The sequence below is a fragment of the Pan paniscus genome, chromosome 4 (assembly GCF_029289425.2).
Source record: "Pan paniscus chromosome 4, NHGRI_mPanPan1-v2.0_pri, whole genome shotgun sequence".
Lineage (NCBI taxonomy): Eukaryota > Metazoa > Chordata > Mammalia > Primates > Hominidae > Pan > Pan paniscus.
The window spans coordinates 128,499,191-128,520,929 of record NC_073253.2 but is presented as its reverse complement, the minus strand read 5'-3'; the positions used below and the strand labels follow the sequence as shown (position 1 = coordinate 128,520,929).

At 45.8% G+C, this 21,739-nt stretch overlaps 1 protein-coding gene across 1 annotated transcript in view; it reads left to right on the top strand.

Annotated features, from left to right (window-relative positions):
- The window catches only part of FSTL4 (follistatin like 4), a 410,518-nt gene extending 390,960 nt beyond the window's left edge, over positions 1–19,558 (top strand). The window contains exons 14-16 of the mRNA XM_003829286.4: positions 2,688–2,795; positions 10,921–11,030; positions 13,166–19,558. Coding sequence (XP_003829334.3) covers positions 2,688–2,795; positions 10,921–11,030; positions 13,166–13,868 — 921 coding nt within the window. The 3' untranslated portion in view covers positions 13,869–19,558. The remainder of the gene's footprint in view (positions 1–2,687; positions 2,796–10,920; positions 11,031–13,165) is intronic.
- The last annotated feature ends 2,181 nt before the right edge of the window (positions 19,559–21,739 follow it).

Genomic DNA, 21,739 nt, shown 5'->3' with positions numbered 1-21,739 from the left:
TGAGTATAGAATTCTATGTTAGCGATTCTTTTCTTTCAGCATTTTAAGGTATCATTTCATTATCTTCAGTTATTTTTGCTGATTGATAGTCTTATTGTTGCTATTTTGAAGGTGCTGTATCATTTTTCTCTACTTTCCAGATTTTTCTCCATGATCTTTAGCAGTTTATTATGTGTGTGCATATGGCATTCTTTGTATTATGATTTGGGATTTACAAAGAATATGTGTATTTCTTGAATATGTATACTGATATCTTTCAAAAGATTGAAAAAAATGTCAGCCACTATTTTTTCATATATTCTGCTGCCTCGTTCTCTCTCACCTCTTCTTTGGGAACTCTGTTTAAAAAAAAAAGTTAGGACTTTCCATTCTTTCCATTGGGTCTCACATGTCTCTTTCTGCTTCAATTTGGATATGTTCTATCAACCTATCTTCTGTTTCTAATAAACCTTTTAATGGCAAACACTCTATATAGAAGATTACACTTTCCTCTGCTAGGCAAAGAGAGTAGAGACTGAGTTGAAGCTTCTGTAGGGCTCAGCCTGCCTCTGATTTGCCCCTAATTCTGGGGCTTGTTTGCCAGGATCAGATCTCTTGGCTGCCATAGCCTTGCTGCTCAGCACATTGAGACTGTGAAAAATTCTGTCCTCAATTTAAATGATTTTTGGCTTAAGTTCTCTGGACTCCTGCTCCATACCACCTTAGAATAAGAGTATGAAATCCAATGGGAGAAGGTTAAGCAGAAAGGAGAGAGAACAGCTAAAGTCCAAACTTGAGGGAAGTTTAACAGCATAGCTGGAGGAGAATGTGTTGTCAAGATGGTATCATTACTGATGGGTTAGGAAGCTCTCAGTAGAGGAAGACAGTGTCAGGTGCTAAAGCCTTTGGTGAATGAAGAGAAACTGGCAGGAACAAATACAGGTAGCTGGAGGCTACAAAGGCCTTGGGGTATGTAAAGTCTAGAAAATAAAAAACAGCCTCTACTTAAGGCTCAGGGGACAAGAGTTTTTAATTAAAGCAAGAGAGTAATTAAAGCAAGAGAGTAAAGGGAGACTTCAAAGATGGTGATGAGTGGAGAAGAGATATATTTCAGCAGGGTGGGAAAAATCAAGAGTTCAATTCTGTATACGTTAGGTTGAGATCATCAACAGATGAATGAATTCTAGAGTCATCAGAGTATAGAGGGTTATTAGAAGCCATGGCATTCCAGTGAAAGAGAGAAGACAGTCAAAGATGAAGTCAGAATGAAGAGGAGAAGCCAGGGAGGTGGGAGGCCACGTGAGGTAAGGAAGGGTATGTAAGGGTTTAATCATGTGGAATCTTACTGAAATGTCAAATAGGATTACAGAATGGTCTCTGAATTCGGCACGAATTCAGAAACTTGGTGAAAGTGAGTTAAGGAGAAATGCTTACTTCTTTAGAAAAGTTTTGACCAGTGGAGGCAGAGATGATGCAGTTTTTCTCCCCCTCATCAGAGAGACTAGAATAGAATACTAGAATACGAGTGGGTGAAATAAAACAAAGTATAAGGTGGCTGAGGTGGGGAGGAGGAAAAGATCATTGAAACCAAGAAGGAACTAAGAAAGGAGGGCTTTGGATGACTCTTCCATGTGGATTGAAGGCACCAAACTTAGTGACCAAGTGAGTAGTAGAGAGGAAGACAGCAAAGGGAGGACTAGAATGTTGACCAGTGACAAGAAGAAGAGCAGGGGGCCATAGTCTAGTGGCATGAGCATTATAGAACAGAGTTTTTGAGCTTGTAATCTATAAGAAGTAGAAAACAGCTTTCATTTGACAGGGCCATAGGAGAAGCTATATCATCAGGGGATAGCAGTACTGCAGTTAAAAAAGAGCACGTCTGCTGATGCCATAGTCTGAGACCCAGAGGCGCCAGTCAAAGGCTGTGCAAGATAGAAACTGCCCAGAGTAGAACAAAGATAGACAGGGGTGATAATGGATGATCTCAAAGTCCACCTCAGATGACCTAGGAGGAAGGACCAACTCACCAGAATCTAGGCCACAGAGTAGTCTAGGGAAGGATGCTGAGGGTCCAAGACTTTCAGGAAGAATGAAGGAACCCTGGAGCTGGTTCCTGAGTGAAAAACTTAGCCTCTGTGTTCAGACTTTTGCCATGTTGGTCTAGGTCCCTTTAAGTAAAACATGCAGGAAAATAAGGAACATTATTGACCACTAATTTTATGCCTCTGGGCCAGGCACAGTGGCTCACACCTGTAATCCCAGCACTTTGGGAGGCTAAGGTGGGCGGATCACCTGAGGTCGGGAGTTTGAGACCAGCCTGACCGACATGGAGAAATCCCATCTCTACTAAAAATACAAAGTTAGCAGGGCGTGGTGTGTATGCCTGTAATCCCAGCTACTCGGGAGGCTGAGGCAGGAGAATCTCTTGAGCCTGGGAGGCGGAGGTTGCAGTGAGCCGAGATCACATCATTGCACTCCAGCCTGGGCAACAAGAGCAAGACTCCGTCTCAAAAATTATTAATAATAATAATAATAATGCCTCTGAGAAAAAAGACAGAGGGGAAGCTTCTGCCCTGGGTTCCCAAATGGAACCATTGGCAAGGCTTCTAGACTGGCTTTCCCCTCGCCCAGGAGTGATGCCCATGCATACAACGCCCAGAAATGACCATCATGTCAGCTTTCACAACATGTCACTATTTTTTTTCAAGTCCATAGGTGTGGACCCTCTGCCGGCTAAGCTGTCCTATGACAAGTCACATGACCAAGTGTGGGTCCTGAGCTGGGGGGACGTGCACAAGTCCCAACCAAGTCTCCAGGTATGTTGAGCACATGGAGGCTGATACCCACACTCCACTGAGAGAAGAACTCTCTCCCTATAAAATAAGTATCTCCTGCTTCCCCGGGTAGCTAATTACATTTATCCAAAATATATCCATAAAGGCTCAAGGAGAGAGTAGGAAACAGCCTCAGGCCAATGCCCCTCACAGGCAATTGATGACAGCAATAATGATGATGAATAGGATTCTGACATCACAACAATCAGAATGTGGCACCCAATCCCCATCCAGCCCCACAATCCTGCCTCTCTTGAGCCAATAGCTCCTGGGTCCCAACAGAATGAGGCTCTGGGGTCCAGAAGGGAGGCTGAAGAATAGTGTCAAAGCAAGCAGCAGATGTTAGCCAATGAAGAAGGAGAAGCAGCAGCAATTATATCTGTAAACAAAAGCCCACTTACCAAGTGCTTACAGTGTGCTAGGTTACAGAAAATTTCCATAATTTGCCTATAGTCCACCCTAGACAGTGTGGCTCTGGAGCCCAAACATCTAGCACTCCCTTGGGTAGAGCTTGGGCTCCAGAGATCCGTGGGATCCCTTCCCCCATCAGCCAAGAAAGGTCAATAGCAACCCTGACTTGAGTAATTTGAGTATGCCCTGCCCAGCCTTGCCCATCAAGGATCCATAAGAGGAATGAGCCCTGTAAAGTGATTTAGATGCCCATTTTCTCAATTCTCCCAAAGATGGTGCAAAGAACCATTCTGGGTGCACAGGAGAAAAGTTAATTCATTACATATAATGGATGCCTCTGGAGATTAGGGTCTCTCTCTCTCTCTCTCAGAACCCAAGGTGAGAAGGGCTGCAAATGGAGCTAACTCCCCTGTAGAACCCTCTGGAACCAAGACTGGCAAGAGGGCAGAAAGACCAGGGTCTGGAGAAGCTTCCTTCTAGGGACTGACCACCTACCTGCACCTCTGCATCACTCACAACTTCAGTTTCTATACTCTGAGGCCACTGTCACACTGGGGAAGCCACCAACCATTCTTGGGTCCAGTGAGGTGACAAAAAATAGTAATAACCTATCAGAGAGCCTGGACACCACAATAAAGGTCACTCAGAACAGAGTACCAGCCCAAAGAAATACAGCTGCCAGAAATACCAACAAAAAATAAGAAAGCACTTCAGAAAATTCAAGAGGAGGGGCCACTAGAAAAAGAACAAAAAAGATTTCCCAGTTTAAAACTGCAATAGATGAAAAATGTGAACAGGCACAGTGGCTCACGCCTGTAATCCCAGCACTTTGGGAGGCCAAGGTGGGCAGATCACCTGAGGTCAGGCATTTGAAACCAGCCTGGCCAACATAGTGAAACCCCGTCTCTACTAAAAATACCAAACTTAGCCAGGCGTGATGGTGCACACCTGTAGTCCCAGCTACTCAGGAGCAAGAAGAATCGCCTGAACCCTGGAGGCAGAGGTTGTAGTGAGCCAAGATGGAACCACTGCACTCCAGCCTGGGCAGCAGAGCAAGACTCTGTCTCAAAAAACAAAAAAAGAAAAATGCATGGTTTCTAATGAGACCCAAAATAGTAGTCTGAAAGATAAAGAACAAGAAAAGCTCTCTCAAATCACAGAGCAAACCCATGAAGAGGTTGAGCCGTGAAGTGGGAAGAACAGAAGTTTAGAAAGAAAAGATAACTATTAGAATGGAGTCAAACATTAAATACGTTTCCAATAAAATATTCAAGTTGAAGAAACTTAATCCTGTAGATTAAAAGGAATCTACAAGTCCAGGCTAAACTGATGAGAAATGACACATCTCTTCACTAGTGATAAAGTTCCAGAACTCCAAGTTTTAAGAAAAACTAATCAAATTGACAGTGGACTTCTCACCTGCAATAGGAGCTGGAAGACCGTGGTATCCCATCTACACGCTCCAAGGGTTCTATTCCCAAGCAAGACATCATTTACCTGTCAGGACAAAAGAAAGAGATACGGGTACGCAGGAACTCAGGGAGCCCATCACTCATGGGCCACACCTAAGGAAAGATACTAGACAAACATCAGATGAGCCAGATTAGAGACATCAAGGTGGACAGAGATAGTGGCAAGTAATGAACCAGGAGAGGAAGATCTAAAATTAAAAGTAAAATGGATGAGGAGAGGCTATCTAGAAATGTACAATAAGTGCCAGGTGAGGACATTTGAATGAGGAGAGAGACAATGAAAGAAATTCTGATACCAAGCTGTAACTAAAGATAAATTGTTTCAGTAAAAAGAGTAGGAGCCAGGTGCAGTGGCTCTTACCTGTAATCCTAGCACTTTGGGAGGCTGAGGCAGGAGGATTACTTGAGCTCAGGAGTTGGAGACCAGCAGGAGCAACCTAGGAAAACTGCATCTCTACAAAAAAAAAAATACAAAAATTAGCCAGGTGTGCTGACGCACCTGTAGTCCTAGCTACTTGATAGGCTGAGACAGAAGAATCACTTGAGCCTAGAAGATGGAGGCTGCAGTGAGCCGAGATCATGCCACTGCACTCCAGCCTGGGTGACAGAGTGAGACCCTGTTTCAAAAAATAAACAAAAGTAGGGAGTATGCAGAAAGGGGGAGTAAAAATACTCAAAACTTCACTTTAAACCTCATTTTATTGGGATAAGAGAGGATACAGAGAATGTTGTTTGAAATTGGTAGTTGAGAAGTGAATATCTCATTGATGACTGAATTCCCCAATTAAAAGCAGAGATGAGCAGACTGGGTTTAAAAACTAGCAATAACTTTTTTCCAAGAAACACACATAAAGTGATAATAAAAGGTTGCCCTTAAAGGGGTGAGAATAGTGATGACAGGTGAACAAAAAAGCATGCATGCATGGTAGCGTCAGGCAATGTGGAATTTAGGGTTAAGAGCACTAAGCATGTTGAGAGACAGTAGGTGCTGAACAGCTGATCTATATCAAACAACATAACGAATACGTAAAACAAGAGTGATTAACATAGAAGAGCTTGATTTAAAATATACGAAGAGACAAGATGACAGGAAAATTGAATATAAACAAGAAGTTTGGTTTAATAAAAACATAGAAAGACTTTCATCAGTCAAATAGAATTTTTCAGTATGTCTCCATATAAAAAAGTATATCACTAAAGAAACTTTAAATTTTTGTAAAAGTAGATGTTGTAGGCTATATTTTCTGATAATTAAGAAAACATTCCTGGATATATCTATTGGATCAAAGAGGAAATTAAAAGGAAAACTACCAATGGTCTCAAAAGCAAAGAAAAAGAGACTATTAATTATTTCATATCAAAATTTACAGGATACAGAGAAAGCTGTACCAAGGAATTCTTGGGGCTTAAAAGCCTGAAAAGGAAGTATTTAAGAAATTGAAAGAGAACAAAACTTGCAAGAAAGAATAGAGGCTAAAATTAATAGAAAGCAAAACAAAAAAGATGAATCCTTTACAACCCCAATAAAGAAAAAAGCAAACAAAAATAGACAAAATGAGGAATGAGAAAGGGAATTTTATTGCAGATACAAGAGGATCAAAAGACTTGAAAAATAGGCCAGGTGCAGTGGTTCATGCCTATAATCCCAGCACTTTGAGAGGCTGAGGTGGATGAATCACCTGAGGTCAGGAGTTCAAGACCACCCTGGCCAACATGGTGAAACCCTGTCTCTACTAAAAATACAAAAATTAGCTGGGTGTGGTGGTGCACATCTGTAATCCCAGCGACTCAGGAGGCTGAGGCAGGAGAATCGCTTGAACCCAGGAGGTGGAGGTTGCAGTGAGCTGAGATCGTGTCACTGCATTCCAGCCTGGGTGACAGAATGAGATTTTATCTAAAAAAATAACACTACATTGCAACTCTGAGGCAACAAATTTTAAAACCTAGAGGAAATCAGTGAATGCTTGCAAAATGTTTTTAAAAAATTAACTGACTTATGAAAAGAGAAACCTGAGCTAGAGCAATTACCATGGATTTTTTAAAGAAAAATCTACCATAGAAAAATGTACAGCTGAGTTTTGTCAAGTCCTCAAAATATAGATAATTTTACTTGAACTATCCCAAGACCATAGGGTGAAAATGTACAGTTTGTTTTAAATAGCCAGTGTTATTGTGATTATAAAACCTGATTTAAAATAGTATAAAAAATAAAACTGTAGACTAATCTCACTTATAAATACAGAGGCAGAATTCTGTTTTTAATTCTAACATACTATTAGAAATAGAGTCCAGGATGAAAACTCAAATTAAACATGTTTTGTGGGGTTGCGCTAGTTTGTGCTCGGGGTGTCTGACTCCGACTCATTTCCTAATTCGTACTGGATTCCAAAGCTTTGAGGATATTTTTTAAGACATTCTGGCTTATGACCCTTAGTAGTACAAGGATTTGTCTGGCTTTGAATTTCATGGGCTCAGTGATTACAAACAAAGAGATGCAAACTACCACTGTTTACATAGTTTTACGGTGTTTCTAAAGATTTTATATTGAAACTTAATGTTTAGATTCACTGAGCTCCTAAAGAAAATAGAATATAAAGTTTTGTTTGGGAAAAGTTGACTTGTTAAATTCTTTTTAATTGAATTCAAATTAAAGCGCATTGAAACCACATGGCTTATGATTTTTTTAAATGAATAAATTGTGAAGAATTGGTTTTGGTTACAGGAATGACTGGAATCCAAGAGATGACTTGGACCCATGTCCTTGTCTAACATACAAATCCAGGAATATTATGCAAGGATAATTTATTTTAAAAAGGGAGTTTCACAGGAGAGACGCATGTGTATAAACAAACACTACACACACACACACACACACACACACACACACGCACGCAAAGAAAAAGACATAGAATCCAGGAATGTGTCTGAATGCTCAAGCAGGGAACACATTCCCAGGATGCAATGATGGTTCACTGTCAGGAAATCAGTCAATATTATTCATAACACCAACAAATTGAAAGAGAAAACATGTAGGACGTTTTCAATAAATACTGAAAAGACATTTAATTAAATACAGCAGGCATTCTTAATAAAAAGCCTAAAAATAGGAATAGAAGGAAATTATTTAAATATAATAAAGACTACTTCTCCAAAACCAATAACCAATAGTTTACCTTTGCCTAAATGACAAAACACTGAAAGCATAATACCAGGAATTACAGCATGATGCTTCCCTTCTCATAACTGGAAAGTCTAGGATATGCATTATCACACAAAAAAAGTATGAAATCATTTGAATAAACCTACCTTCATCACTGTGGGCTAGGGTTAAAGAAACCATTGCTCACAAAAACTGCTCCTGGAAATTCAACTGGCATAGTCTTTGTGGTGAGCCATTGGGAAGTGTGAACCAAAAGCCTGAAAGATTTTTTTTTTTTTTTTTTTGAGACAGAATCTCACTCTGCACCCAGGCTGGAGTGCAGTGGCACAATCTTGGCTCACTGCAACCTCCTCTTCCCAGGTTCAAACAATTCTCGTGCCTCAGCCTCTTGAGTAGCTGGGATTACAGGTACATGCCATTACACCCAGCTAATATTTGTATTTTTTGTAGAGATGGGGTTTCACCATGTTGGCCAGGCTGGTCTCAAACTCCTGACCTCAAGTGATCTGCCCGCCTCAGCTTCCCAAAGTACTGGGATTACAGGTGTGAGCCACCATGCCTGGCCAGTGAAAGAGTAATTTTTGATCCAGCAACTTGACTTCTCAGAATTTTTCCAAAGGCCATAATCATGGATGTGGACAAAAATTGAGCTATGACATTATTTTTAATCTCTCACAAATACAATGTTTGTTACTGCATTGTTTGTATTTGCAAGAGATTAAAAATAATATCCTAATATTGTTTCTAAATATCCACCACTGAAGGATTTGTTGAACACACTTTGGGAAGACTATATGAACGTGTTTGTACAAATGAGGCTCTCTCCACCAAAGCCCTCCTCAGCACCCAGGTTTGGAAGGTTTGGCATCTTTTCCAATGCTGCCCAGCACTCTCTGGCCCACCCCCTTTCTCAGGCCAGCTGTTAGCTGCCTCCCAGCCTGTCCTCTGGATACCATGTTCTCCCACCCCTCCACATGCCACTTCCCAGCTGGCTTCATACACCCCTCTGAGGGAGATGCCCAGCCTTGCTGTCCCCACCCTGCCAACTGATGGGCATATCCTGAGATTCAGACACATGCATGCATCTCCTGTACCAAGCCCATACGGCAGCAAATGTGAGGGGCTTGACAGTTATCTTTAGGGCACTGTGGGCCCAGCTGTGTGTTAGGACACAAGAAAAAGCCGAGGAGGAACTCGTGACTCAGAGAAACGAGGCTGACATGCCCACACCAATTCAATGGCCCGTGGCACTGCGTTTTGATGAAGTAACCTCTGAATATAGGGTGTCAGAGCAGTGAAGCGTGAATGACATTGACCAATGACAGCCTGTAATTTTTCATCTCTACTATGAGCTAAAATGACAGGCCTGATACCAAGCAATGATTGCATGGCTTCTTGGAATTCCCTGGCATTTTCTTTTCAGACTCTCTAAGATCCAGTTTCCTAATGCTGATATTTTCTTAACACCCACTTCTATGAGTTTTTTCCTATGAGCTTACCATAGAAGTAATCATTTGGCCTCTTAAAAAAAAAATCACAGAGAAATAACCTAATGCAACATGAGGACTGCCTCAAACCTGAAAATCATGGCTTGCATCACTCCAGCCCAGCACTCTGCCTGCTGACTGCAGAGGAAAGCAAGACGAAAAAAGACACAAGCCTCCAGCCTGCCTGAGGAGGCAGGCCAGGTGCTGTTTGTTTTGTCATAAAAGTAAAAGCCAGAAGGCAGCTCCATTCCTAAAAAGTAGAAGCATCCAGAGCTCTCAGCCATGGGAGTCACAAGCCCCCACCAGAGTCAGCTCTCACCCTGCAGGCCAAGCCTCAGGCTGCAGAAATCTAGACCCTCCTTTCTACACATGTGGCCACAATATCATGATTAGAAAAAGTGTCTCACCTTCCCGTTCAGGGGCCCAGCATCTGCCTCCTCTCCTGCACAGAGGGTCTGGGCTTCTCGGGGCCTGTAAGTTGGCCAAGCCCCTTATCGGGCCACTGGTCTGCTGCTTTCTGGGCAGTGGCCTAGAACTTGAAGGCTGATGAGCATATGCAGAAGGCAGGAGGACACAGTCTGGCTGGCTTGGGCCTCACTAGCTGACAGAGGGGCTGCCCAGCCTGACCACAGGGGTTTCATGGCAGGGACTCCGGACCACTCACTCATCCTATCTGACTTCACACACCACCTGGCTTCTGCTCAGAGCTGCCATTGTGCCTTCCCTGACATGAGTGCAGCTGGGACACACACCAGGGAAAGGCTCTTGTCTCCTGCCAGGTCCACAGGGGAGAAAGCGTTACCTCCAGAGAAACAGAGGCAGCCGTGCTCTGTCACTACCAATTTGTACAAGGCACAGGGCCTAATTGTTGACTTTCTACAGCAAGTCTCCTGTGTGAGACCAGGACCTCTTCCCAGCATTCTAATTGCAAGACATCTAAACAGCCCAGCATGTCAGAGTGGCATCCCGTAGGATGTCTGCTTTCTCTCATCAATCCTGGAGTCGCACCTCAGAGAATGTCTGTGAGCAGCATCCGACAGAGACTACCAACAAACTGGCCCAGGCATCTGGCACCAGAGAAAAATGAACTCCCAGTAGACAGTTCCACCACGTGACATTTTCATGATTGACAGCCCTCTCCCACTTTCCCTAGCCTGGCTTACATGTTGAGAAGGTAGGATTCCCCATTACGAGAGGAGGTGGTCTCTGAGCAACCACAGTGATGTTTCCATTCTGGAGACTTCCCTTGGAAACCCCACCACCACCCCTCAGGTTCTCACTCTGCCATCATGGTGGCTGACAAAGTGCAGCAAGGCAGGCTTAACCATGGGGCAGAAGCAATTCGGGCAATCAGTCCTGTCCCACCACTTCCTCTTTCAGGAAGAATGGGTCCCTGCCTAGGATGTGCCTGAACTGCTCCCACTTTGCTCCTGCCTCTTCCCTGAGATTGAGGTTTGTTAGTCATCTCTCTCCCAAGCACCCCTCTGCCGGGGTGACTCCACCTGAGCGTACAGGTGTCTCCAGGTTCAGCCCCCACCTGCATGGGCCCTCACTAGGATTCCCACTCTGTGTTGTAGGTGATCACAGAAGCCAGCGCCGGCCAGAGCCAGCACCTCATCCGCACACCCTTTGCAGGAGTGGATGATTTCTTCATTCCCCCAACAAACCTCATCATCAACCACATCAGGTGAGACTGGCCCATGATGCCTCTAAGGCACTCCCCGCTCTAGCTCAGCCCTGCAAGGGGCAGCATTGCCCAGCATGGGACCTGCTCATTTCTCTGTCTCCTCCACTCCCATGCTGGATTTGGACCCCATCACGAAGGAACAGAGAAGGTCCAGTAAAACAGACCCAGAGCCTAGTCCTCATTGCTTGGGGTCAGTAACTCTATTATACTGAAGGCACCCAGCTCCTAATGCCCTCAGTGGCCCAGAAAGGTCAGGAAGTCCCATCCTTAAGGTAAAGGCAGCAGAGGAAAGAAAGAAACAGTAGCGGTAAATTGAGCACCCTCTGCTTGCTAGACACAAAAATCTAGTCCAAGTGGTCTTAACCCCTATGTTATAGATGAGGATCAGAGAAGTTAAGACACTGACCAATGTCACACAGCTAGGAATTGGCAAAGTCAGACTAAATGTAAAGCCAAGTCTTGTTTCAGTGCACCATTCTTCCACATTCCCATCTAACCACAGCCCATAATACTTTAGGAACCCCCAGAGCATCTGTGCCGGGAGCCCACAAAGAGACAAGGCTTCCTGATTGCCATGGTTTGCCACTACCTAAAACAACCACCCAATAATAAGAGCCATGGCCTCAACTGCAGACCTCGGCCCAGCATGGTCAGTCCCCATCCGTATTCACTTCAGAGAGCCCCCAATATCTTCTGTAAACTTACCACTGCCAGACGACCAAGCCTGTCTCTAAGCCATCAAGACCCCAAATGTCTTGTAGCACTATTTATACCTTTCTATAATCCGCCATCAAGCACCTCTCTGCAGAAAGAAATGATTTGTTTTTGCAAGTTGTTGCTGGAGATGCACCCATTCACCCTCACCCAAGGAAGAAAGCCACTTTATGAACCCTCCCACTGCAGAGAGAGCCTGTGCAAGAGCCTCTAAGAGTATATTAAATGGTGAAGCCCTCATAAAGCAGCTGTATTCAGCTGAGGGTCGGGCACACTCAGAGGTTCTGCAGTTCCTGTCTGTGGCTTTTAACTTAAAGTTTCTTATAAGAGCAGAGTTTTCTTTCTTGCTATTTCCATGCTCTGGTTCTTTAAAGATGCTTTAAAGATGTGCCTTGGAGGGAGTATTTTCCTCTACTCTGGGGTACAGTTTTTCTAGAGAAAACTACAGAAGAGATTCTGCTCTATTCCTGCAGGTGTACACAGCACCAAAAGGCCTCTGTGAGCAAGGGATTTAGGCACAGGCTCTCAAGATCAAAGGGAAGTCCTGCCTGGAGTCAGGCTTTTCCATACTTCCAACCAGCCTCCAAAGAGGAATTTTAGAAAATCCAGATGTGAGCAACTCCCACCTACCTGAGTCCCTCTGCTAAACTTCCCTCTTAGATCAAATCCTCCCAATAGCCCTAGGAAGGAGCTAACCTGGTTAGAGTCACTGAGGCTCAGAGAGGCAAGCAGCCTGCCCCAGGCTCTGCAGCTAGCAGGGCAGTGTGCCGGCACCAGGCCATCTGGCTCCGGAGGGAAAAGCTGTCCTCAACCCCAATGCCCAGGGTTCTTCCTACCCGCATCACCAATGTGGTCAGAGAAGAGACTGCCCCCACATGTTTCCCTTCCAGGGGAAGAGGGTACTAACAGGACATCTGCACTTGTTCGGCTGCATCTGCATCCTCAAATTCTAATTTGCCAGTTAGTGTAGAAAACAGCAAGGATATAGAACTCTTTTCTTATCTTTGTAACAGGCAGAATCGGGGCAGGGATCTCTTGCCCTTTTCCTCCATGCTCACCATCCAGACACAGACTCTCCCCTTTCTAGCTGGCATGGGCCTCAGAGAAACAGATCATAAGTATTATAAATGGAGAAGCAGTTGAAGCGCCTCTCGCCTTCCTCCATAATCATTTCCAACGATGAGTGCATGTTACAAGAGCATAAATCCAGGAACATTTGTAACTCCACTGCATTTGGATTGAGATCATAGATTATTTGTTTATGAAGACATCCCCTGCAGAATGATAGATCTTATTACTAGGCTATTAGATCACTGAAGGATTATAATAAAGGGAAAAGGCAGAGGATGTAATTGTTTAAGACAAATGACAGATTCCCCACCCCTGGAGGCAAATTCTGACCTCAGTTCTTCCCCTCCCAGGTTTGGCTTCATCTTCAACAAGTCTGATCCTGCAGTCCACAAGGTGGACCTGGAAACAATGATGCCCCTGAAGACCATCGGCCTGCACCACCATGGCTGCGTGCCCCAGGCCATGGCACACACCCACCTGGGCGGCTACTTCTTCATCCAGTGCCGACAGGACAGCCCCGCCTCTGCTGCCCGACAGCTGCTCGTTGACAGTGTCACAGACTCTGTGCTTGGCCCCAATGGTGATGTAACAGGCACCCCACACACATCCCCCGACGGGCGCTTCATAGTCAGTGCTGCAGCTGACAGCCCCTGGCTGCACGTGCAGGAGATCACAGTGCGGGGCGAGATCCAGACCCTGTATGACCTGCAAATAAACTCGGGCATCTCAGACTTGGCCTTCCAGCGCTCCTTCACTGAAAGCAATCAATACAACATCTACGCGGCTCTGCACACGGAGCCGGACCTGCTGTTCCTGGAGCTGTCCACGGGGAAGGTGGGCATGCTGAAGAACTTAAAGGAGCCACCCACAGGGCCAGCTCAGCCCTGGGGGGGTGCCCACAGAATCATGAGGGACAGTGGGCTGTTTGGACAGTACCTCCTCACACCAGCCCGAGAGTCACTGTTCCTCATCAATGGGAGACAAAACACGCTGCGGTGTGAGGTGTCAGGTATAAAGGGGGGGACCACAGTGGTGTGGGTGGGTGAGGTATGAAGGGCCCAGAGCAGAGCCCTGGGCCAAGGAACACCCCCTAGTCCTGACACTGCAGCCTCAAGCAGGTGCGCTGTACATTTTTACAGACAAAAGCAAAAACCTGTACTCGCTTTGTGGTTCAACACTGGTCTCCTTGCAAGTTTCCTAGTATAAGGTATGCGCTGCTACCAAGATTGGGGTTTTTTCGTTAGGAAGTATGATTTATGCCTTGAGCTACGATGAGAACATATGCTGCTGTGTAAAGGGATCATTTCTGTGCCAAGCTGCACACCGAGTGACCTGGGGACATCATGGAACCAAGGGATCCTGCTCTCCAAGCAGACACCTCTGTCAGTTGCCTTCACATAGTCATTGTCCCTTACCGCCAGACCCAGCCAGACTTTGCCCTGACGGAGTGGCCCGGAAGCAGAGGCCGACCAGGAGCAGGGGCCTCCCTCCTGAACTGAAAGCCCATCCGTCCTCGCGTGGGACCGCATCTTCTCCCTCACAGCTGCTTCTTGCTTTTCTTTCCATTTGACTTGCTGTAAGCCTGAGGGAGAGCCAACAAGACTTACTGCATCTTGGGGGATGGGGAAATCACTCACTTTATTTTGGAAATTTTTGATTAAAAAAAATTTTTATAATCTCAAATGCTAGTAAGCAGAAAGATGCTCTCCGAGGTCCAACTATATCCTTCCCTGCCTTAGGCCGAGTCTTGGGGGTGGTCACAACCCCACATTCCACAGCCAGAAAGAACAATGGTCATCTGAGAATACTGGCCCTGTCAACTATTGCCACCCTGCTTCTCCAAGAGCAGACCAGGCCACCTCATCCGTAAGGACTCGGTTCTGTGTTGGGACCCCAAAAAACCAGAACAAGTTCTGTGTGCCTCCTTTTCAGCACAGAAGGGAGACATCTCATTAGTCAGGTCTGGTACCCCAGATTCAGGGCAGACTGGGCTTGCCTGGCAAGGTATAGGTGGCCTCCAGGCTCAATGCAGAAACCCCAAGGACACGAGTGGGGCCAGGTGAGTTCCTGAAGCTATACCTTTTCAAAACAGATTTTGTTTTCCTACCTGTGGCCCATCCACTCCTCTCTGGTACCCCATCCCCGCATCAGCACTGCAGACAGAACACATTTCGGCGAGGGTTTTCTTACCCACATTCCCCAATTAATACACACACACTGCAGAACCCAGAACAGAAGGCCACAGGCTGGCACTACTGCATTCTCCTTATGTGTCTCAGGCTGTGGTGACTCTCACATGGGCATCGAAGAAGTACAACCCACATAGCCCTCTGGAGACTGCCTAGATCAGAGACTCAGCAAAAACAGGCTCGCCTTCCCTCTCCCACATATGAGTGGAACTTACATGTGTCCTGGTTTGAATGATCATTTTGCAAGCCACACGGGTTGGGAGAGGTGGTCTCACCACAGACGTCTTTGCTAATTTGGCCACCTTCACCTACTGACATGACCAGGATTTTCCTTTGCCATTGAGGAATGAACTCTTTCAAGGAGAGGAAACCCTAGACTCTGTGTCACTCTCAACACACACAGCTCCTTTCACTCCTGCCTGACTGCCAAGCCACATGCATCCCCCGCCCCAGATCTCATGAGAGCAATCACTTGTATGTCTCATGCAACTTGGCCCACCAAACGCCTGTCCCCTGCGACTCCTAGGGGTGTGCCTAGACAGGTACGTCTGTTTTTTATTTTAAAAGATATGCTATGTAGATATAAGTTGAGGAAGCTCACCTCAAAAGCCTAGAATGCAGTTTCACCGTAGCTGGGATGCATGGATGACCCATCTCACCCCTTTTTTTTTCCTGCCTCAATATCTTCATATGTTTACTCCCAATCTCCCATTTTTACCACTAAAATTCTCCAACTTTCATAAACTTTTTTTTTGGAAAAATTTCCATTGTATCAGCCCCTGACAGAAAAAGGATCTCTGAGCCTAAAGGAGGAAAAGTCCCACCAACTACCAGACCAGAACACGAGCCCCTCTGGGCAGCAGGATTCCTAAGTCAAAGACCAGTTCGACCCAAACTGGCCTTTTAAAATAATCAGGAGTGACAGAGTCAACTTCTGCAGCACCTGCTCCTCCCCCACTGTCCCTTCCATCTTGGAATGTGTCTAAAAAGCATAGCTGCCCTTTGCTGTCCTCAGAGTGCATTTTCTGGAGACGGCAGGCTTAGGTCTCACTGACAGCATGCCAGACACAACTGAATCGAAGCAGGCCTGAAGCCTAGATCAGGGTTTCAGGAGTCCAGCCCCAGGAGGCAAAGTCACCAATGCAGGGAGGTAAATGCCTTTTGGCAGGAAAACCAATAGAGTTGGTTGGGTGGGGAGTCAGGGGCGGGAGGAGAAGGAGGAGGAGGAGGAAGGCCAGATTGGCCTGCCCTTTCTCCCATACTTCACCCCAGCAGAGGTTCATGGGACACAGTTGGAAAGCCACTGGGAGGAAATGCCTCACTACAGGGGGGCCTCCTGTAGCAAGCCCAGCCGGTAATCCTCCTAATGAACCCACAAGATCAATTCACAACTGATATCTTAGCTATTAAAGAAGTACTGACTTTACCAAAAGAATCATCAAGAAAGCTATTTATATAAACCCCCTCAGTCATTTTGAAATAAAATTAATTTTACAAAAATTCAATAGTTTTTTTTTCCCAAAATGACAAATAATCTGCACCTGTGGTGACAGGAAGGCTTTGAAATAGAGGCCCTCGTTCTTCTGCTCCAGTGGGCAGAACCTTGCATAAAGGCTCCGGGTCCAAAAGCCCACCCAGGCAGCCCCAGACGGATGGCAGGAAGGGGGACTGTCAGCTTCGGGACGATGGCACGACCTGCCTGCATGAGGAGGGTTGATGGGCATCGCACCCACGGCCAAAGCTATCATCCCAGCCTCACCAACACTGACCCAGCCCACCCTGCCTGGGGCTGGCCCAGGCTTATTTCTTCAATCTCCAAGTCATTCGAGTGTCCTACTTTTCCCCAAGCTCCAGGAAGAAGCTAGAAGAGCCCTGTAAATCCTGGCTGGAGCCAACTACTAATACCAAACTTCAGGTACTTTGACCTAGAGATAGCATCACCAGAGACAGAAACTCAACCCCTACAATTCCCACCCCCAACCCAGACATCTCCCCATCTCCATCTGTCCAGACAAGGCTCCCCATTCCAGGTAGGCACTGGAAGCCGGCTTTCAACCCCAAATAAAGCAGAGAATGGCCTGCTGCCATAGAGATTGCAACCACTGAGTCTTCATTTAGGAAAGCAGCCAGGAGTTGGCTTTGTACGGCCACATCTTGTTTTCTGTTGACCAATAACCTGTGAACTAAAGAAGATTTCAGAACTAAGATGTGAAACAGATTCACTCTGGATATATTTTTCTACAAGGGGCTTAAAAAGTATAGTTGATCATTTATCATGATGTGTTTCATTCCATTATTACAGACAACAAACCATCTTCACTAGCAAATCCCACAACTCTCTCTCTCCCACTCTTCAAACCTCCTTTTCAGAAGCAAGCCTCCAGGAGAGTCGACACTACCACTCCCAGCTCCTTCCTATGCATCCACCAATCTACCTCACACTTGCCCCTGCACCCAGCACCCCCGGAATGCTACTCCCCTCCACCCCCAGCCAGGAGGCCAGGCAGGTAACATAAGATTGAAGCACTGCCACAGAAGTCCTCGACAGCCTCCCCCACCCAGGACCCCAGGTTCCACTCCAAGTACAGCCAGAACCCATAGGGACACAGCCCCTTGCTGCCCAGAATCACACCCTCCAAACCCTCGCTTGCAGACCTTTGGAGTTAGATGACCAAAACTAGAGAGAGCTGGCTGGAAACCATCAGGGAAGTCAGGTGTCGTCCAGCAGGAATAGCGAGACCATGACATCTCAGCCAAGCATACTCTCAGAGGACCCAAGCCCCTGCAGCCTCCCTCCAACTCCCTTTTTATTCTCCCCTCTTTCCTGTTCCATTCCTGTGTCTCAGGCCCCCTGCTCATGAGCCATTCCACAACAGCTCCTACCATTCAAGGAGCAACTGACCTGACCGCTACACGAGCCCCTACCCCGTGGTCTTTGCCCGTGCCGCTTTCCTGCTTTGAGGTACAAGCCAGAAGTCATTCATAGGCCAGATACTACTATGTGCTCCCAAACTGGCATGTAGGCAAAGAAATTTTGTTCAAGAAAGTCACTAGCTGCCTTGGTTTCTCTCCAAAATTATAGAGATCATAAAACAGAGATGCTTAAAAATTCAAGGGAAAAAAAAAATACAGTGCCTATCTTCAGGGTGTGACTACAAGACCCCAAGTAGCCAGTGGAATGCAATCCACTCCCTGCTTTTATCTATACCAGGTTACCTGCTAAGTCACATAAGGATTTGAGCATCTTACTTGGGCCTGCATGCTTTAGGCAGCAGCCACACAGCAGACCATGGGACACAAATAAGCATTGTCCTGTGCATCCACATCCTCCTTTGGAGCTGTGGGCAGCGAGTGGGGAAGCCTAATTTAACTAAATAACAATGTATGAAATTATGGAGAATACAAGAGTGGGGATTATCCTCCAAAATTCATAGCGAGGCTTCTTTAGCCAGCACCAGAGTATTTAGCATGCACTTTAAAAAAAAAAACACAATTCATGCACGCTTCTTTCCAAGCTCATCTTTACATATATGGAACCAGCCCTTGCTCATGTGGCCCCAGAGAACATGGGCCATGCCCTAGAGGACTTTCGAGGGCTCAGCCAGCACTCCACAAAGCAATAACTATTGACTTACCCCTACACCAAGCTTGGCGACATGTGCTCGGCCAGATCAGAGATTGCTGCCCTTCAGAGGCACCCTCTTCAAGATCAGAGCTTTGTTTCTGAGTAAGAGCAACCAGTATTGGTTGGGTTGTGAGGCCCAAGAGCTCTAACTTGCGAAAATGCCCCAAATCTAAACCTTTGTCCACTGCCCAGCATGACATCTGCCATAGGTTGAAGAGTTGTGCGTCCTGTGCTACTTGGGAGAGGTGAGAGAAACAGGTTTGCAAGCCGCATACCACAGACCCACAGTTCCCAACTCCCTCCCTGCCTGGCTCCCGCGGCTGCCCGGCCCCCTCATCCTTCCTAGCCTGGCCCTGTGGCTTCCTAACTTTCCCTTGCTTCTCATGCTTCCCAAAGGCTGTGTGAGATTATCTCAAAGCAGAACTGGGCATGGAGTTTTGCTGGCGTGGTCACACACACCATTTCATGCTGTAGTGCAGCTGAGTGACCCTCAAGATGTGAAGCCACACACATCATTTGTCCTATTCGAGTCTCATGCTTCCCCACCTCAGAAAACTCTTGGATCTCTCATGTCAAGGCAGATTACATTATTTTGAACCGTTGTCTAGCCTCCAAAATATATTTTCTGTAATCACCTGTATTTCTCAAAAGGCTTCCTGTAATTATTATACATGTGAATTTTTCCTTATTTATAAAATATATATAAATTATTTTTAATACATCAACTTTAGTAGAAATTTGTACCAACACAGTAACTGTATGTGGCATTTGAAATAAGTTTGTGTTTACTTTGACCTATTACACAGTATTGAACACATGGTGTATTTACAGTACCACTTGGTATAACCATGACTCCAAGTTATCATAAACTATTGTCATTGTAAATGCTCTTTTTCTGAGGATTTTACAATAAAACTTGAGAAAAGTCACCTTTTTCTGGTGCCAGTCTGTTTGCAGTTGTTAAAGTGAGAACTGATTAAGGCAAAACCACTCTGCGTCTTCTCCCACCTTTCCATCGTAATTGCAGGTTCCTGCTGATCACAGTGCGATAGTCGTGCTCTGGCCCAGTCCAAAGAGTGGCTGGACAAAGGCAGGCATCTGGACCCAGAAGTCTCTCTTCTCCATGTGGAAGTTTCAGCTCCCAAAATGCACAACCACATCTGGTTCAAAAGTGCCCACCATCTGCCCTGGCAGGCACTAAAAATTCACTATAGCCCCAGACATTAATCCATTACCCCGCCCACTCTTGGCTCTCACTGGGGCAGACCTTCTAACTGAGACATAGAAAGTGGGAAGTGCCCAGTAATCACCAGGCTACTAACGGGGAGCCAGCACTGTGCTGGGTATGACCGACAGAGGGCTGAACAAAGGAGACACAGCACCTGCCTTCAGTGAGCTTAAAGACGGCTATGCCATGACAGTATTAGGCAGGGCCCCTAGGGTGTGTGTGTATATGTGAAGAAAGAGACAGAAAGAGAGATCTATTTTAAGGAATTGGCTCATGTGACTATGGAGGCTGGTAAGGCCAAAATCGGCCTGGTAGGCAGCAGCTGGAGACCCAGAGAAGAGTTGCAGTTTGAGTCCAGAGGCCGCCTGCTGGCAAAATCCCCTCCTCAGGGGGAGGCCAGTCTTTTCTATTATGGCCTTCAACTGATTGAATGGAGCTCACCTACATCACAGAGGGTAATCTGCTTTCCTCCAAGTCTACTGATTTAAGTGGTAATCTGAGCTGGGCGTGGTGGCTCATGACTGTAATCCCAGCACTTTGAGAGGCCAAAGTAGGAGGATCGCTTGAGCCCAAGAGTTTGAGACCAGCCTGGGCAACATAGGTAGACTCCATCTCTACAAAAAATAATAATAATAATAATTAATTAATTAGCCAGACATGGTGGTGTGCACCTGTGGTCCTAGCTACTTGGAAGGCTGAGGTGGGAGGATCCCTTGATCCCAGCAGTTTGAGGCTGCAGTGAGCCATGATCTCACCACTGCATTCCAGCCTGGGTAAGAAAGTGAGACGCTGTCTCAAGAAATAAAAACCAAGAAATGAATGTTAATCTCATTTTTAAAATACCTTCACAGAATCATCTAGAGTAGTATTTGACTAGACACCAGAGACCACGGCTGTCTTAGTCTGTTCAGGCTGCTATAACAAAATACCACAGACTTTGTTGCTTATAAACTAATTTATTTCTCATCATTCTGGAGTTTGGGAGGCCCAAGATCAAGACAGCAACAGACTTGGTGTCTGGTGAGAGGCCACTTCCTGGTTCCTAGGCATCCATCTTCTCACTGTGTCCTCACGTGGTGGAACGGGCAAAGGAACTTCCAGGAGCCTCTTTCTAAGGGCTCCAATCCCATTCACTCTCATACCCTAATCACCTCGCAAAGGCCCCACCTCCAAGTACCATCACAATGGGGGCTGGTTTTCAAGATATGAATTTGTGGGGAACACAAACATTCAGTCTTTAGCAGTGGCCTGGCCAAGCTGACATAACATTAATCATCACAGTGACATAAACAAGGTACTGCTCCCCATCTCTCCTGGAGGTGTAAACTACTACATGTGCCTAGCCCTGTGATAAGCACTTAATAAGCACCTGTTTTTAAACCTTAGAACCACCCAACAAGGTATGTGTTATTATTATCCCCACTTTACAGAAGAGGAAGCTGAGGCTCAGAGCAGCAGAGCCAGAATTCGAATCTATGTCTGTGGTCAGAACGCATACTGTAACTGCTGATCCTGCTGCCCGAGATATCCACCACCATGAAAATATCTGAACTGCAGCTGCTCCAGCCTCACTTCCCTGCAGACCCCGGGAAGCACAAGCTACCTATAGCGGGGGCTTTGCTCTAACCTCCATCCCAAGAGAGCCAGCTTCCCAGACCGGTGTGGCAGTCTGGAGAGTAGCCAGCAGATGGTCCCAGAGCTACAATTCTCAGTTAGCTAAGGCCGGATATGCCCAGAGCTAAAATTAATATTGTTTTAAAATCAAATGTATTTATGCAATAAATAGTACATCATATTATCTGCAAGTCTAGGTGAGTATCATCTTTATGTGTAAACTTCCATCCAAAGAAAATTAGTTTATGCTTCCTTAACTCTCACTTAT